The sequence below is a fragment of the Calypte anna genome, chromosome 6 (genome assembly GCF_003957555.1).
Source record: "Calypte anna isolate BGI_N300 chromosome 6, bCalAnn1_v1.p, whole genome shotgun sequence".
NCBI lineage: Eukaryota > Metazoa > Chordata > Aves > Apodiformes > Trochilidae > Calypte > Calypte anna.
This window is the reverse complement of record NC_044252.1, coordinates 3,402,821-3,421,613: the sequence shown is the minus strand read 5'-3', so window position 1 is coordinate 3,421,613 and position 18,793 is coordinate 3,402,821. Positions and strand designations below refer to the sequence as shown.

The 18,793-nt window shown below is 36.5% G+C and overlaps 1 protein-coding gene across 4 annotated transcripts in view; it reads left to right on the top strand.

Annotated features, from left to right (window-relative positions):
• The window catches only part of KCNMA1 (potassium calcium-activated channel subfamily M alpha 1), a 378,417-nt gene that overhangs the window by 167,644 nt on the left and 191,980 nt on the right, over window positions 1-18,793 (top strand). For all 4 annotated transcript variants that reach the window (XM_030452777.1, XM_030452778.1, XM_030452776.1 and 1 more), the window contains exon 3: window positions 6,430-6,491. In XM_030452777.1, coding sequence (XP_030308637.1) covers window positions 6,430-6,491 — 62 coding nt within the window. The remainder of the gene's footprint in view (window positions 1-6,429; window positions 6,492-18,793) is intronic.

Genomic DNA, 18,793 nt, shown 5'->3' with positions numbered 1-18,793 from the left:
GACAAAATTACACAGGAAGTTGGTTCTGCAAGCCATGAAGCATGTGATTATATCATTTTATCTTTAAAGCAGATGAAAAAGGTTCATTAAAAAGCTTTCAGTTTTAGAATTATAGCAGCACGGAGAAATTCATCTGCAGGAAACAAGTTTGCTGAATAAATCTGTCTTTGCATCCTTAAAAAAAAAAACAACTTCCCATCCTATCCCTTGAAAATAAATTAAAAAAAAAAATTGTCACAAGTAAATGTTTATTGTGGAAAAATAACATTTTACCTTTGCTTGCTACATCATTTGCTTTCTGCATTGGTCTTAAGTGGCAGTGGCAAATTATTGATTCTATTTCATAGCTCTTATGAATTTCTTATAATGTGATACTTGATATTGAATCATAATTCAAGATGAGCAATACTCAGTGACACACAATCACCATTTCCTTGGCGATTAATACATGGAGGCCACCAGTACCTGCAAGTGAAGGGATCAAAGGTTTCTGTGCCTTTCTCTGGAAGACATGAGTTGTGAAGAGACCTCTGTGTAGTAGCACAACCTTCCACCAAATTGTGAATAAAGATTTCACCTGGAGTAGTAAAGTAGATTTTGCAGAAGGTAAAAGGAAAATTTTTGCTCAGGTTATGTAAAGGAGCAGAAAGCACACCCTGAGCACAAGGTGAGTTTTACTCCCAAACCCATTACAAATGGAATTCTTTGAGTGAATGTTTCCCCATAAACCAAGATCAAAACCCTGAACATTTATCTACTTCATGTTTAACTGCTCCAGTGAAATTGCTACTTTTTATTATCCAATTGCATAGGGATCTCGTATCTCATTATTAATGACTGTGTCAAAGAATTAATTGACAGGCTTTTCAGTTCAAATTAGCTTACAAACAAAAGAGCTCAAGTTGTTTATATTGCCATGGGAAATTGAGAATGCTGCTTGGAATTATATTTTGAAATAGCCTCTGGAAAGTATTATGTTGTTTTTATTTTCTGTTTTCAGATAAGTTGAGGTATATGCTGCTGCACAGGATTATCAGGCATCTTAAGTTTGTAGGATGATGGTACAATTTCTAGTCACTGCACAAACTTATAGGGTTTTTTTGGTTTTTTGTGTGCTACCTAAAGGCAGCTTTTTGTATTCACCACTTCTCATATAAAACTGGGTGATAAAGTAGATTTAGATTTATTCCTAATGGTTGAAATGGTCAACCAGTTGCCACCATTCTTTTATTTCCGTCTTGGTTTTTTCCTTGATAGTTTCTTGGATGTTCTCTTACATTGTTCTGTTAACAAATTGCTGGTGACACTGGTGAAAAGCACAGAATACTGAAGTAAAGAGAAGAACAACAGTGAAATTTGTTTTTTTTCTTTTAACAAATGCCAATTAAGAAATACAATACTGCTTAATTAAAAAAGACAGCATTTGCCAGTACTTTTTTCCAGTTTAATAATTTTCAGTTCTGTACTGTTGTATTCCAGATACTGGTCTGTGTTAACTGTTGGCAAGTGATTATTTTTTACTGATGCAGACCTTGTTTAATTTCCCTTTTTGTTTCAGGTGATTAATTTCTCTGATGTTGAACCATTGCAGTTAGATTATTTTCTAAATTAATTATACAGATTCCAGTTAAGGTTTTGGGGCAGTATCATTTGCTTTTCATACTTTTAATGAGTTATTGCCCTTTCATGCTTTTCAAGATTTCTAACTCACATGTGGTGATGTTTTTTGTGTGGGCATTATACCAAAAAGTGCAAGAGTCTCTGCTTGGATCTCATCTCAATTACCTCAATCATTTTCTTTATCCAGAAGTGGGATGAGGTAATATTTGAACAAAGTTCCATCTGAATTTTTTTTATTTTAATTCTTCATCTGGAATTTAAAAAACCTTCTGTCAGAACTTAAAAATATAGGAATGTAGAAACATAAATAATTACCATATTCTTAATTTCAGGGCTTGACAGACTAAAAAGAGGTTTTCCCCAGATCTAGCATTGCTGATGGGACAGTGAATAATCAGCCACCATTATGAGTGCTCCTCAGAAAGTTTGGTCATCTCAATGGAAGGTGATCTGGATGACTGCTAGGTAGTCAGGAAGAAGGACCTCTTATATTTGAGGAAAAAAAAATATATATATGTGCACAGATATGTGTGTACATAGATATAATACTACACATTTAGCTCTAGGAGATGGTATATTGTTCTAGAAAGAAATGAGGTATTTTTGAGTAATAAAATGAAATACTGAATTGGAAAAGTTGCATGCACTTTAATTGGTCATGTTGGCAGACACTTTCCCACTAAACCTAATTAACTTCAATCACCATTAACAGATGGGACTTTTTGTCTTTTATTTTTTTACTAATTAGAAAATCTCTTTTCAGATTTATGGATTGAACAGAAATTTTTATTTTATTGTCAATATGTCAGCAGAACACTGAGGAAAAAATATCAGTTTGATAAAGAAACATAAAGCTGAAATATTGACCCCCATAAGAAGCATGTACAGAACAGGACATAGCAGGGAGATTGGCTTTTTAAAAATTATTCCTGATAGGAGATTGTGAATATGTGGTGAAAATGAAAGTGCATTAAGAAACTAATTTCCTTTGGTTTGTTTCCTGTTTTTGATTTTTCATATTCCTTAGTCTTGTGTCTGCTGTAGTGACTCCTGAATTTTGATCCCTCTATGATAGACTTCTTTATTTCCAGCAGTCTGCTCAAATGAGGGACAGTCTGACAGTGTGTAAGAAAGATGAATCTTCTGTTGAAGAGAGAATAAAGTGAAGCTGAATTTGCTAATTGCATTTTGCATGGGTTCATTCAGAAATGTTATGACTCTTTCTCCCAGTGACCTGCTACTTTAATTAATTCTGTAGTTATTAAGAGGCAAGCTCACACTGATTCAGGCCTTTTCTGTACATCTTACCTGCATCTTTTAGATAATAACTGACATTACTGTTCTGATGCATGAGCTCAATATGTGAGAGCTGAGTATGTACCTGATTTTTCTTTTATTTAGTACCTCTTCTGTATCTGCTCTGTTTTCCAGCAGTTGTTTCTGTATTTTTTATCACTATTACACAAGTCCATAAAAAGAAAGACATTAAATATGAAGTGTATTTTTAAGATAAATTTACAACACATACATAATTCAATGGTTTCAGTTAAATTAACAGATTTATAGTTTCAGTACTAATTCAAAAGTAGGCATAGTAGTTGATAGGTATAGTGCTTAATGGGATGAAAAATATAAGAAGTTTATCCTGGAGATATTGATCCCTTTCCATTTAGGTAAATAAAGTTAAACCCTTTAAACAAAGGTCCTTTGCTCCATAGATAGTGCTGATACTGCCACATAGAGTCCTAATCAAGCTTTTGATTATTACTGTGGCAGCAGGAGAGGTCTCAGCTGTGTCAGATCCATTGCAAACACCTGTAATGAAAAGCAGCTGTTGGCCCAAGGAGTTGACATGCAGTAACCTTGCCCAAGGAAAGCAAGAGGGAGAAACAGAATCCTGGAGAGGTCAAAAAATGTGCTTTAGGTCACACACCACACGAGTGGCAGAAGTAGTGAAAGTAACCAAGTTTTCTGATTGCTCATGATCATCATCCAGAGCTCCACGCTGTGCCTTTTATTTTTAACATTAAATCCTGGCTATGAAATTACCAAGAGGAGTTTACTGAGCCCTTTACTGCCCGTTGGTTTATCAAGCAGTCATTTCTCACCCTCCTTCCCCTTCTCCTTTGGATGAACTTTGACTTTTTGTGTTGAACAGCAAGTGAACACGAGCCTTGCCAAAGGGGAAGATTTATATGGTGAAGAATCTCGTAAAGCTGCCAAAGTTTTCAGTACTCTTTTTAATCCATGCTGGCAACTAATTTAATTACTGTAGAATTTAATAGCTAACTAACTATTTTAGTTAACTTCTCGTGTAATAACAGTAAACAAAATCAAAAAGCAGAGAATGCAGTTGAAAGGAAATAGCTTGCAGCTAACATTTTCAAGTCTGGTTTTGTGAGAAGTATTTAATGGGCCTATCAAAGTTGCAAAGTTTGGATTTAGGGCTTTGGGTTCCTTTGAGATTTAGGGCTTTTGGGTTTTGGCTTCAGAGTCAAAATAAAGAGTTAAAACAGGCTCTTGACAGTTGTCTGCTCTTTTCTGACCTCCCTGAAAGATGAGCCTGGGAGGTGCTTAGTTCCTTCTAGATTTGGGTACTCAATTATAGCTGGCATTCAAAGTGGGTAAGAAATTAAAATATGTTGCTTTGGGTTTTTATAGTTTGAGGGTTTGATTGTTTGTTTGCTTGTTTGTTAAGGTTTTTTCCTGCCCCCTGCACTAACTGCCTCTTCTGCATATGAAATGGCAAGATCACTAAGCCACCGAGAAAGATTTACTAGCCAGCACATGATCCAGCAGAATCCCTTGGGATTCCTGGCTGTGAGCATCTATCCTCTTGTTATCAGCAGGTGCTGATTGCAGAATTTGCACTTCATACTCTCACAAGAACCAGTGCATACATCACTGCTGCTTCTTCATAGTACTGTGTTCCTTCAAGGATGGCTTTTATGCAGGGGGTATATTAATTGCAAAATCTGTTTCCCTGTATTTCTGAACAAAAGACAAACAATAGGAAGTTTCCCAGTTTCTTGGAATCCTTGCTTGAACTTTCCATTTATTATTTATTGCTGGCCAGAACATTTTGGTAGGAACAATTTTATATTTTTGTTATTTTATCACTAACTTTCTCTTCCTGTTCACCCACCTCAGCCCTCATTTGCTTGCATTTCTTCTTGCAGGGTGGCTCACAACCACTGCTGTGTATTTTTCTTCAAATAGAAGGTGGCATTTTATGCAGTTGTTCTGGAAGATATTAAGAGAGAATTTCGTCAATAAGAAATAGGATTTTGCAAACCTAAAGGAGGTAGAATGACCTTTTAAGAGCCCCTGGGAATTTGTGAGCTCATAGAATAGATGGTGGATATTTTCTACTTTTGCCTTTCAGTTTTAGTTATTTATACACTGGCCTGGGAGGGACCAGATAAAGAAGCAGAGGCAGAAAGACTGGAGGCAGGGCAGTGTGTTTAAGGCCAGAGAAAAGTCAGTGTACAGCTCCATCCAGAGCATGGTAGTGGGTGCTGCTGATAGACTTTAGAGATTCTCCCTTCTGCTTTACTCCTGGGTATGGGGCTTTAATGGAAAAAAGTCTCAGAACAGAAGATTAGTATTGATTGCTGTAAATGTGTCTATATAAATAAGATTGTATTTATCTTGACAAATCACAAAGTTGTCAGGACCAGTTTAGGGTAGGAACTAATATGAATTGTATAATCTAACATCATGAATACTTTGCCTTAGTTCACTATGATCCATCCAAAGGCAATATGAAGTGCTACAAATTAAGAAATAACAATAAAAGAGGAGTGGAGAACACTGATATTTAGAGCAAGAATCTATATTGCATTATGGTAAATGCACTTGCTTAAGTTGTGTGTTTAGTAACCTAAAAGATCTCACTGTAGTTTGATGCCAATCCCTTCTGATGCCCTTTCTGTGGTTTTTGGAGACATTATGGATTGTAATGTTAGGTATGTGTTTGGGGGCAATAGGAGAAGAAACAAGACTTGTAAAATCAGATGTGCATTACTGTAGGGAAGTGGTGTATTTTTGTATACATAAATCACTGGTTGCTGTAGCATGAGAATCTGGAACTTCTTGCAAAATGTAGATATCTGCATTTTAGTGCCAGTTATTTGAATTGTCACAAAACATTTAAATCCCTCAAGTGTCTTGGAAGATGTTACCTAGAATCTCTACAGCATTATTTAACCAAGAATTAGAAAAAAGAAAGAAGTTAGAGATAGATGGAGATGTGATGAATCCAGCTTGTACTAACCAGAGCAGAAAGTCCTACCTTGTTAATAAGGGCTGGATGCTAAAAAAAAAATTATTTGGTTCAAAATCTTCAGTTGGTTTAAAGGGAGGAAACAGTTGGGACTACAAAGTGAGTTCATTTTATCAAGACAAACTGCATCAAGCTGCTGTTTTAACTTGTTTGAGAGTTGACTCTAGTCACAGTGGACAGGAGTCTGGAGGAAACTGCACAGAATTACACTCTGCCTGTGGCTTTCACAGCCATCTATACAAATGGAAATTCAGTCCAAGCTGCCATAAGAATTGCTTTACCTCTCAGTGAGCAGACACTTAGTGCAGTCCTGAAGGACATGTTCAACTTGTGTTTGTCTTTTAATTCCAGCAAGCCCTCTGTGATAATGTATAGCATTTGAAATTCAAGTAGTAGGAGCTTTCCAAAGAAAACGGCAATGGAAAAAAAGCAAAAAATGTAATTTATTTTCCTTGTCTTTTTGTGTGTGAAAGAATAAGTGGTTCACTTTAACACTGTTAAATAATGGCTCTTTTCTTTTGTAGGTTGTCTTAGTCTTCGCTCTTAGTATTGGTGCTCTTGTAATATACTTCATAGATTCGTCAAAGTGAGTATCCTAGTACATTTTCCTTTCCCTCTTTTCCTGCAGCAATTACACATCTTGAAATTGCTCCATTCATCTCCTTCAAATCAGTGCTTGGTCTCATTGCCTGAGTGTGAAGAACTTTATTATACTGCATGGTCTACCTGAATAACTCAAGAATGGGAAAAAGATCTTATATAAACTGGATTGAACACAGTCACATTGGATTTGTAGAACAAAGAGAGGAAAAATCTACTTCTGTGTGTTGAGATTATACATGCTCTTGCAAAACTGTAATTTTTATGTTCATTTGGCATATAAATACAGGGAAAGAATATTTGCCAAAAAAATGAGAAAAGTGTGTTAGGAGACTGACAGGAACACTTCTGAAATAATTAGACAGTATGAGCATTATATCTTGCATATCTGTTCAGGTTTCCACCTCCTGGGTTTGATAGATTCCTCCCAAGAGAACCTGAGTCAGTGAAAATCTGCAAAGCATCTCAATGGTTTTTAGTTTTCCACCCAGATTATGATACAGCGTTGTAGTTTTGGCCAGGTAGTAGAAAGATTCATCCTTTTGCAGTATGTGGTGGTTTGGTACAAAGCAGTGTAACTAGGAACAGCCTCCCTTCAATTTAATTCATAAAATCCACCCTTGTTTTCCTATCAACCTGGACACTTTCAGTGGTGTAACAGGCAGAGGGGTAGCCTAACACAGAAGAAACCCATAAAAAAGGGACTTTAAACCATTACTCTGTTGAATCCAGTTATGGGAGGATGATACTCAGAAGTACCAATAGCATTTTAAAGCTCTGGGACTACATTTTACTGCTTTTCTCCAAACTCCTTTGCCATTTCTGCAATGGTTGAGTATTCTGGAGTCACTCCATGTGAGCCAGCCTAGCTCAGCTCTCTGTAGTGGCAGTGATGATGTTCTAAACCAGTCCTGATGTGACTCAGAAACTCAGGCATTTCACTGTTGAGATATCTCCACAGTGGTATTTAGGTAGGTGGGAGCACCAGTAAAAGGTATTCTGGAGTCCCATGGGTGTCAGCACTGCATGGTGTGAATTTCAAACCATACTTTGTAGCCTACATGTGTCAAGCAGAACACAGATAACTAAGGTAGAGATTTTCTTTGTGGAGAGGGGTGGGGAAAACTCAAGCTCTATCCTGAGCTTCCTTGAAGTGGGGACAGTATTTTTATCTTCTTGACATTGTGTTTGCATTAAATTTAGCAGTTTCTTTAATGTGTCACCACCAAAGCACATGAGGTGGGGATTTTCTAAAGATCTTTAAAAAACCCATTTTTAAAAGCACAATGGCAAAGCTCCTGGGTACCCAACATATCCAGGTCAAAAGCATTGAATAGAACAAAACCTGCTTCCACTTGGGCTTCAACTTCAGATGAAAAAATGAAGCTATTTGCCAGGGTAATTGTCCTGCTCAAACTAATGCATTATATAGCAGTTTTTAGGCACTACATTCTAGAAGCCTTTGTTGTATTGTTTTCCTCCAGGAGAGCAAAACTGACAACAAGAGAGATTTCTCAGGGTGCTTTCTGTGGGCTACCAGTTTATTGGCTGCTCTGTCAGTCAGGGTAGGAAAGTGTTTTAACTGGAGATTTTCAGCCAACATTTTACTCTTGGGTGCAGTTAAAATTCAGCAACCCTTAGTTAATATACTCTAGTTGCACACTTTCCCTTTATTTTCTCTTCCTTTCTTGCATTACTTTCTTCCCACATATACATCTTGGGTTTTTTTTTTGTTGTTGTTGTTTTGGGGTTTTTTTTTGTGTATGTGTATTTTGTTTTCAATACTATAAGTAGTTAATTTCAGATTAGAAACTCCCCACACATATTCCTGAAACATCCTGTTTTAATTCTGTATTAACAGCTGTCCTGACACCCATTTTAGTAAGGTACAATGTCAATGCACTTAAGATTCCCAAATTTTCAGCAAAAGTAATTCCTTTTGGAATTGGGCCAAACAGGAAACAATGAAAGGGAAAGCTCCTGATATCCTCAGCAAAACAACTGAACAACAGAGATGATGGCTTGGCCAGGAGGAGTGGAGGCAAAATAGATCCAGTGCTGCCACCAGGCAGACTGTGGCATGGACCATTCCATGCTTTCCCTTGACATTGCCTCCTATAGCTGTTGTATTCCACCTGTGCCATGGACACTTTGCTGTCACTTGGTCTTATGCACAGAGTGACAAAAGTGATGTCTCCAGGCCCAGGCTGAGGAGCACCAGTGTAAGCATTTGTCTAAAACAAAATCTCTTCATCCAAGACTTCAATTTGTCAGCAGATTTGCAGTTTCAGTGGATTGCATGGCCATGAGGGAATCCTATGTGACATCATATATAAGGGTTGTCAAGAAAGATGGGAATTATCACCTCTTCCTTAGTGAAGGAAGGGAAAAGAATGGAAAGACCATGGAGTTTTGTCAGGCAAAGATATTTGTCATGATTATTCTAGTGGAAGACAATGAGGACATCAGTAAGGCTCATACTGAAGACTTTATTTCTCTGTTGTGTTCATAGTGTGGGGAAGGTGATTAGAAGCAAAAGAAGTGCTGTGACTGCCCTGAGAGGAGGGAAAACTGAAAGCATTTCAGTGCTACCCCTTTGATCACTCTACCAGGCTAGCACCAAATCAAATCTTATTTCCAGTGCAATGCTATTTGGGGAGATCTGAGGTGCAGGTTCATTAGCATCCTCCATACCAAAGAGTCCTACATGGCAGCAGAGCCAATAAAGCAGCTTGAGTTGCTGTACAATGTCTCTCCTGGTTCTGGTTCTGGTGCAGGTCCATGTACCGTGCTCCATTATAAAAAATAAGGGCACAGCTGTGATCCAGTACATCTCCTTTAATCTGAGTTAACTGTTCTAGTAAGAAATAGTCCCCAGCTAACCTGTGAGGAAAGGTTCCAAACACAATCACAAAAATAATCATTCTTGATGGAAAGAATTAAGGTTATTCACTTTGAAAGCAACAGGGATCCTTCCATTAACCTTTATTAAGGTTATCCTGGTTTTTTTATTCAATGTTTCTACTTTTTACAAACCAGCAGCTTGAGTCATTTTCTTCTAGGATCACAAGATGTATATAGAACAGTTTTCTATAAATTAATTACATGTGCTTTTAGTGATGCTTGGTAGCAACTACTGAAACATTTCAGTCCTTAAACTGAGAATTTGTTTAGCAGAGAAATTATGATCTTGGCATCTCTATGAATTAAATCCAGTCTCATCCTGGTAGAAAATGTTTCACTTGTTATTAAGGATTAGACTCTCCTTTCTTTACGTGTAAAATGTCATTCATATAATACTGTTTTCTTGGGCAATGGTATTTTCCAGTATCAGAAATAGCAGTTATATGTGAAACATTTGCCAAAGAGATATCATAAGTATTACATGCATAATTATTTTAATAATTTACATGCCAATTATTTTAATCTTTAGGTAACAAATAATCAAATAATTACATTTTTATTTTTAGAGATTCGTTCACTTTCATGTCTGTCTTCCATTTTTTAATTTGAATTGAAGCAGAATTTTGAAAGCAGTTATTTAGATAAGTTTTGAGTAAGAAAGTGATTGACTTTAGTGCAGAGTAACATCATATATCTTAATAATGGTTCTTTTCCAAATTCATGTTTCCTTTAATTTTTTTCCTCATTTAATTTTTCAACTTAAGGAAATAATGGGATCATGCTTCTTTCTTAAGAGGAACATCTGACTCTTTAGCTGGTTCTTTAGGTCCTGCTGAATGTGCAGAATGGAGAGCTTGATGTCTGCCAATATTTTTTTCATTTTCAGTGCTGTTTATAAGTAATTTTCACCACCTTTCTCCACCCTGTGTCCACTTCTGCTGATTTTCCTGCAAGTAAAAGGTGTTATAGAAAATATAGACCTAGTTCTCTGAGTTTTACTTACATCAGCATTAAAGATGAATTGCCTGTTTTCATTCCCATTTGTCATCCTGACCTCTGCATATTGTTCTGAATTAGTGATGCCAATAGAGCACAGAACAATATTTGCTTGCCATCATTATCTTAAGTCATGGTCAGCACCAGCATTAGTAGAGAACTCAATTTCCCACTTAAACTGGGAACTCAGGGCTCCTCTTTCCTGTCTTTCTTGGCAGTAGCATGGAAACTGTTTAGGATCTGAATAAGCTTTTTTATTCAGGTTCTGTTTTTTCTGCTGGCATGTTGTGCAATCTGATATGCAACCACAGATACAAGCTGTGCTTTTCAGACACAAAAATTTTATTTATTGATTTATTTTTGGACAAAGAGCTTTTCCAATGACCAGTTATTCCTGCAAGTTTTATTTCATTGACTGGAGTCCCTTCACTAAAAACTGATGTCAGTGTAGAAATGGCAATAGAACCCATCAATGGTGAGCTGAAAACATAACAAGTCCCATGACTTACTTTATATTTACTACTCACACATGTGTCTCAGGTTACCTTTTTGGAGTTGTTTGTGTTTTCAGAGGTACCAGTGGAGTTATTGCTAAATAGCTGACTTTTTTCCACACATGTGTCACACATTGTACTTGATTAGAAGTGTGAATAAAAGTGCCATCTGGCAATGAGTGTTAAACAGCTGGATCTAAGAATAACAGTGGCACTGTGAGCAGGAAGATTTATACAGATATGCACAGATATATAGGTTCATGCTGAGCCACGAGCTTATTCTCAACTGTTACATTCCTAATCAGACAGCTTTATTGCCTTTTATATGTGGAAAATAAAAAATTTAACCTTAAGGATAGCTCTACTTTTTTATTTGGTTTTTTTTTTCTGTGTATCTTTATATACCCGAGAAGATTTCAGCAGCACTTTTTCCTTTTGCATCCTGATTGTATGAAATCCCATTTGTCTTGCTCTGCTATCCAGGGAAATGACTTCTGTCAGAATATAAAACTACCACATTTGCCTTAAGTATACCACAAGGAAAATATTCTTATTTGGATTCTTAGCTTGAGTTCTAACTCACATTTAAAACATGCTTTTTTGCAAAGGTGTTTATTCTAGACTTTCCTTAAAGCTTTCCATGGTTCTAAAACTGTCAGAAAATACCTTAGATATCCTTCTTATCCCCATACTCCTTTCATCAATGCTGGAACAGGAGAGAGCACAATAAGGCTGTACTTTTAGCCACCAGAAAATAAGGTTTGGTTGGCACACATCCTGCTCTGCTCTGTGGGGTTGCACTGAGATTGCATTAATTGTGAATTAATCCCTGAAGAGTATCTGTCAGGGCAACACAGTTTTATCAGATTAATTGTCTTTACACCTCTCTTATAGGATGTAGTTTATTAAAATAACTAATTTTTTAAGAAAAAAAGAAAGATCTTTAATTATTGAGCTATTTTGTCATGTCTGCATGTCCTGTTGACATTCTGACAACTGCATCATTATTCATTCTTTTATCTGCTATTCATTCTTTTACCTGGCTTTTATTAAATATAGATATTAAAAGTATCCACAGAGATATTTAACTGCATTGAAATGCTCTCTCACTTAATGACAGGTTAATTGTATTCTAATGTTCTGTTTTATGTGTAGGTGACTCTTAGAAAGGCTTGTCATTACCCTCCTGGAATACAGTTTTCTTGAGCTTCATCTGTCTCCTGTGATGCTTTTCAGTTTGGTTTTTTTTTTGGCCTTGTCTTTCTTATTTAAATATTATTATTTAAAGGTTTTGTTGCCTACTTGGTTAGTGGCAATAAAAGCTGGAAACAGAGCTATTAGAGATGGTTGGAGTCCAAGGGTTGGACTCGATGATCTCTGAGGTCCCTTCCAACCCAGCCAATTCTATGATTCTATGATTCTATACATCTGTATGTATATAGGTGCTGGAATTGCTTAACACAATAAGAAGTCAGGTTTCTTATTTTGGAGGATTTATGCTTTTTTGTGGCCTTATATATGATCAGTATAGGAAGGATGTGTAGGAAATAAATAATCTATTTGGGGAATTTCATGTCTAAATGCAAGAAGTGTCATTAGCAAGTTCTCTTGGAACGTTTTACTAGCAATATTATTTTTTTCCCCTGAAGTGGCATTTTATTTCAATTGCTTATGAACACCTATTTGAAAATAAGTTGTGATTTAGTGCATTTAAGATGATCAGAAATACAGTTCTTAGAACAGGTTCACTGTTCTGATCTTTGATTTTGCAATGTCATAAAAATATCACGATAATTTTTATTATAAGCTTCAGACTACAGTTTGATTTTTATTTTTTTTAAATTGTGTGGGCTTTGTTTACATTTTTATGTCTTTCAGTTTTAAAAGAATGCTGTTTTCTCCTTTGCAGTTTAAGGTCACAGTTATTATGATCAGAGTTTGATCTTTTAGTGACAGCTGATCAGTGAGAATTTTTTTTTAATTCAGAGGCTGTGTCTAGGCACACAGGAATGCTTCTGATGGTAGATATTAGCAATTTCTAGCTAGCTGAAAAAAAAATAAATCCAGCAATCTGTAGTACCAACAGATAGAAAATTATTTTTTTCTCTTACTGTATTTGGAGTCAGTTCTGTCATCTCATGAGAAATGGCACAGAAAGTTTGAATTGGTGGTTCTGGAACTGTTTGTAAGACGTGGGTTTAAAAGCATAGATTTGCACCTGTGTGTTACAATCTGCTTTTGAGTCAAATTCCTCTATTTCTGATGTCTTTTCAGAAAAAAAAATAAATTGTTGGTTTTTTTGTTTTGGTTTGGATTCTGTCATGCCTTTTGAGGGATACTTGAGCTCCTTAAAGTGATGGTGTCAGAACAGTGGCTTGAAAAAGTTTGTTACCCCACCTGGCAATTTCCCTCCAAGCAAGTGACCACTGATAAAGGGCATTTGAGTAGCACTGGCTTCTATTCCACACTTTTATGTGCCAGACTGCATCTTTCTCTCCCTATGAGTTGCTTTTGTGTACAGAGGAATAAAAAGGCATCAGGTTGCACATGAGGGTGAAAAAGGCCTGCAAATGGCAGCTTTCATCCCTTTCTAGCCCTGTTTTGGGGAGGTTGTGCCCATCTGCTCCAAATTCCATTAGTTTTTGTTGGGCTGGATCTCAAAATTTGGTTTGTGCAAGAGTAAGAAAAGGCTGGAATTAACCTCAGAGCAGGTGTCAGGCACCATCAAGCACGTTTAGGAAACCATCCTTCTAAAATATGTTGTAGGTTCAGTATTTCATCCTCTGCTGCCCTGCTGGTATAAATCTTGCATTAGTTTTGATAACACACTCAATTCGTATCTCTGCATGAACTCTGAGGTCTCTGAGACCAGTGAAACCAGAGTGGTAAAATTATCTTTATTATCCCAAAACCCCAGAACTAATGTTCTGTTTTAATTTCTGTCCATGTCTACTCATTTCTGTTCTGATCCAAGGTGGAGGCTGATGCTATTGCTACTATTTTCCTTGTCTTCCATAGATATGAATATAAAATGTTCCTCCCTTGGACACTGGAAATTAATCTGCAGAACATGCTTCAGGGAATATGGTGTTTCCGTGGGATGAAAAAATGATGGCAATAGATCTCAGCTTCTCATTCTGTGGTGTGCTAGTTTTATAAATATGTGTTTAGTTTTAAAATTATGTTTATTATCTGTATTGCACCATTACCTGTTATGCTGCATCTGAAGAGCAAACTGTTACCTGCTGGCTCAAGTGACAATAACAATTTGTCTCTCCAGCAGCAGTAAAATGAGTTTATTGACACCATTACACTTCCATGCACATTCTTATGATAACAACTTGGATCTGAGTTAAAAAATGAAGATTAAAAAAAAAGATTAGCTTTTAATTTCATTTTAGTGTCCTGTAGCTTCCTCTGGCAATAAGTTCTCAGGAAATCCTTCCTGTGTGTATTTGCATCACTTAGTGTATGCAATAATTTAATTGAAGGTCTGTTTGATAAAGTGTAGAGATCACATTTATTCCCCTACTTGTTTTTACAAACTCAAAGGGTGCTGCCTGGTGTGTTTTATTTTAAAAAACAATTTATTTTAAAAACCAAACCCCAATTCAGTATACAATTGGTCTGCACATGTTAGAACCTTTTTTTCTTTTAGTTTTCATCCTTTTTGATTCATTTTCAAATGAATCTCTGTAAATCCTAAAACATTTGACAGTGCATCTGCAAGTAATTCATCCTGTGCTTTCTCTCCCTTTAAGCAGATCAGTTGTGCATGCTAAATTAGCAGCATTCTTCCTTATCACTGAACAAATTTACAAATTTATCTAATATAAAAGAGGAGATAATTCAGATGAGACTTTAAAAAGACCAGATACTGGATATCTCTTATCAAAACATGTCTTGCATGGAAGATTGCCCTTCAGAGAGGAGCTGAATGTATAATCTCTTGCCCTCTGCTTTTCAAGCCACAGATACCAATAAGGATGTGACCTCTTTTCCTTTTTTTCCCCCCTCCCTTTTTTTCCTGACAGCTTGACAAATTGTAGCTTTTGGGACACTCCAGTAGTTGATGAGTCATTTCTGCTTAAAAATAGAATTCCTTGCAGCAAGGACACCCATTCCCCTCTTGACGCATGTGTTGTTTCTGACAGGCACAGGGCCACCTATGCCATGTTAACTAAAACAAAAATAATAAAAAAAGAAGCTCAGTAAGCATCAGAGATGGAATCCAACAACATTGAAAAAAAGAGAAAGGAAATCCCATATGTGTAAACATGAATATTTTTCCCTTTTTATTTTTGAGGCACTTGATGTAGTCAGAGGAGTGTTGGAAGAGAACAGTGAGGAAATGATCAGCTCTGTTGAGCATCATAAGGTGCATGTTGTAGGGTACCCTATGTAAGAAAATAGAATAAAAAGTAAATGTCATGAACATTAAAAATGGCAATTTGTTGCTTTATAGTAGATCTTGCTCATTTTAGTACTCATAAAGTTTTTATTACTCTTATCAGATGTAGTGCAACTGGAGGGAGTCAGCCAGACCCTGATCTTTAGTAAAATTGATAGCTTGGGATCTATCAATCCCTGCTACTGGTGGGAAGTATTTTGCCTCCAAAGGGAGGGCCCAGCCACCTGTGTGCAACAGTTGATGGCAAAGAAAACTCTATCAATGCAGTGGTTTTTTTCTGGAAGTTTGCAGCCTTGTTTTTCTCACATGTTCTGCACCTTGACAAGCACTAGAAATAGTGGTTTCCTGAGCAAGCTGGTTGCTTTGCAGCACCCATAAAGTAATTAATTGTAATTCAGAAAATTGCAGGAGTTTCCTAGAGACAGTGTGATATCTGCAAGATTCATTTGATTGTGAGAAGCTGATAGTCTGATGGTAGTAGCCCTCAAGGTATTGCATCTTCTCTTTTCCTAAGATAAACTGAATTTACTGGTGCCATTTTTAAGACTGAATTATTGTAGCAGCTTTTTTTTTTTCCTGAACTTTTTGCCATTCCCATTTCATTTCTAATATTTTGGTTCAAGCATTTCACAGTCCAAATTAAGTATTACTGAACATTAATATTTCAGTGATCTTGACTACTTAATTTCAATGGAAAATCTGCAATTTGTCATCTCTTCTGCTAGGATTTTTTGTTTGTTTGTTTTTTATGCAAGGCATTCTAGCTATTTAGGAAAGGCAAAGTTAATGCAGTGCTCTCTGGTTTTACTGCTTCCCATTTAGGCAAAGCAAAAAGCAATATAATTCTGGTAGTCTTGAAAAACATTTTTCCTTTAGTTCACATTGTAGAAGCTGTTTATTACTTGAACTGAAAGCCAGGATCCAATTTATTTCCAAGTGATGAAGTGTTTTCAGTGATAGCTCTGGGTATGCTCACTTATTTGTGTGGGTTAACACGTGTTGCCTAATATTTTATTTTTGTGTATGTATGGAAATCCCATCTCCAGAAACACTTGAATTGGTCTGAATAGTCTGTGCATGTAGATGAGCAGAGTACTTTGCCAGCTCCTTATATATTCCCTTCTCTCAGTTTATCTCACAGCTCCTGAAGTGTATGGAAATAGGAAGACAAAGGTACTAAAGCTGAAATGAACAGAATAAAAATAAAATTGTGTGCTTATTCTTCCTGGACAGTTTCACTGCAGCAGCAATAGTTTGTGCACACTCTGCAAACCATTAGAAAATGATATTATTTTTCTTGGGAATGGGTATTCTGTTTTAGATTAGATTCGAAGTCATATAATCTTAAAATATAATCAGTAAATTCAGGATATTTTGTAGTACTTGTCTGTATAATCTCTAAATTAATCATCTTTTTATTAAACTTGAGACAGATAAATATCATTTCACACAACTCATCCCCAAATACAATATAGAATGTAGAGCAGTGAATACAAACAGTATTGTTTGGAATATATTTGGAGTGTGGGTTGTTTTTTTTTTCTTCTCCAAACACTGTTGCTAAGTCACAGGGTTGTGAACACTGACAGGATATATTTTCCAGGACATAAATGGAAATGAGTCTATATTCCACTTAAACTGCTGAATTCCTTAAGCAGGAGGCAGGCACTTGTTTCTGTTTTCCATCTACTTAATATTTTAAACAAAGATGTGTAGGATTAGCTGGCTTTGAAATGAACTTGAAAGGTGGTTTTAATGCAGTGATGCTGTTGCTAGGTAGGGCTGGTAGCACTGAAACACACTGATAAAATACAGACAGAATAAATATTTCTCACAAGAGATTAGGCAGTGTAATGAGTCAGGTAATTTGATGTAATGGATTTCAACCACAAAATTCAGGTTTTTTTTTCAGAGACAAAAGTTTACATTCTCTTTCTGACCATCTAGAAACTAAGATTAGCTTATCAGCCTGGGGTCTGTCCTGCAATAGTCATTATTGCTAAAGCTTTTATAGATGAATTCTCCATGTTGATGAGAGATGCTGCCAGAACCATAGAAGAAGCAAACTTGTTCTCCTACATGTATGTTTGTGACCTTCTCTGTGAAATACATATTATTTAGTGAGAGCATGTGTTGGAAGACACACTGAGGTAGAAAAGGTTTTGCCTTTGCATAAAAACTTTGCTGTTAGTAATTTATCAGCATATTTTTTTCCTTACCATACTGCACCTGAATTGCCCACAAAACTGATATTTTATTATTTTTTTTAATTCAAAAGTCAGTGAAAATTGACAAGGAATGAAATTGATTTTCTGTCATCAGTCATGGGAATGAACCTTCCCATTTTTTAAACATGAGATGGTTTTGAAGTCCTCTGCCCCAGCTTGGTACAGCAGCTCTGTTTTGGATGGCAGTGGATTTGGTAGCACCTGATAGGGAGGACTCTGTACCAAAGGCAAATCCCCTTTTTTTCAAATAATCTTCTCATCTCTTATTAAGAGACAAGAGTGTACCACAGATTCCTCAGCACAAAGGAGAACAAGGCTACTAGATAAGCATTGTAGGGATAAATGAGATTTCAGGGGAGCAGGGAATTTAGGATAAAACCTGTTTAATTCTTCTCTCATACCTATAAAGTCTGGAGCACTTTTACTGCAGCCCAAAACGTTGCATAGTGTACGTCAGGAATAAATGGCAAATGAATCAGAATCTACTACCTGACCTTTTAAGTAATGCTTGTCAGAATAAGAAACCTCTTGTCTATAAATAAAAAAAAAATAAATTGCAAACATGAAAACAAAAGCTACATTAGTAAGTAGTTCTTCAGAAGCAGGAGCTGTTCTCTGACTAAAACAGAGGAGTCTGTGTCCTTGCTTTTCCTTGAAGGGAATTGTCTTCAGACTGGATCTAGTCAGTTCTCAGGGAGTGAGGGTTCTCCTGCCATTGGGAGATGTTTGGAGTGTCCCTGGAGCACAACCTCCTGGGTAGTTTCATCCTAAAGGAATCTGCTTCGTGTGCCTGACACTAATCTGAAATAGAAACTGAAATTCAGTAGGCAGGCATGGTCTGGAAATGTGCTTCAGAAACATGGGGTGGATCCAAATTAAAATTTTAGCTCTAAATCTTCAGACCCCTTCTGCTCTAAGCTGAACAGAAGCTGCTGAATAGTGGACAAATACTGGCAGGATATAAGGAGTAATTTTTAATACCTTGTTTACCTTGCTGTCCCAGATCATGTCAAGGGGCTTGGAACTACCTGATCTTTAAGGTCCCTTCCAACCCTGGCCATTCTATGATTCCACATGGTGAAAATCAGTGTGTTTTGTTCCCAGTGTTTCCCCCTTAATCATCTCAGACTTCAGAATTTCCATGGATTCCTGCTAACTCTCACAATTATGGCTTTGACAGTAGAATGAACACCCATTCACCCCTGCTGTAAAATGCTGTAACTTCATTTAGTAAAGTTTCACCAAGTTATTTGTA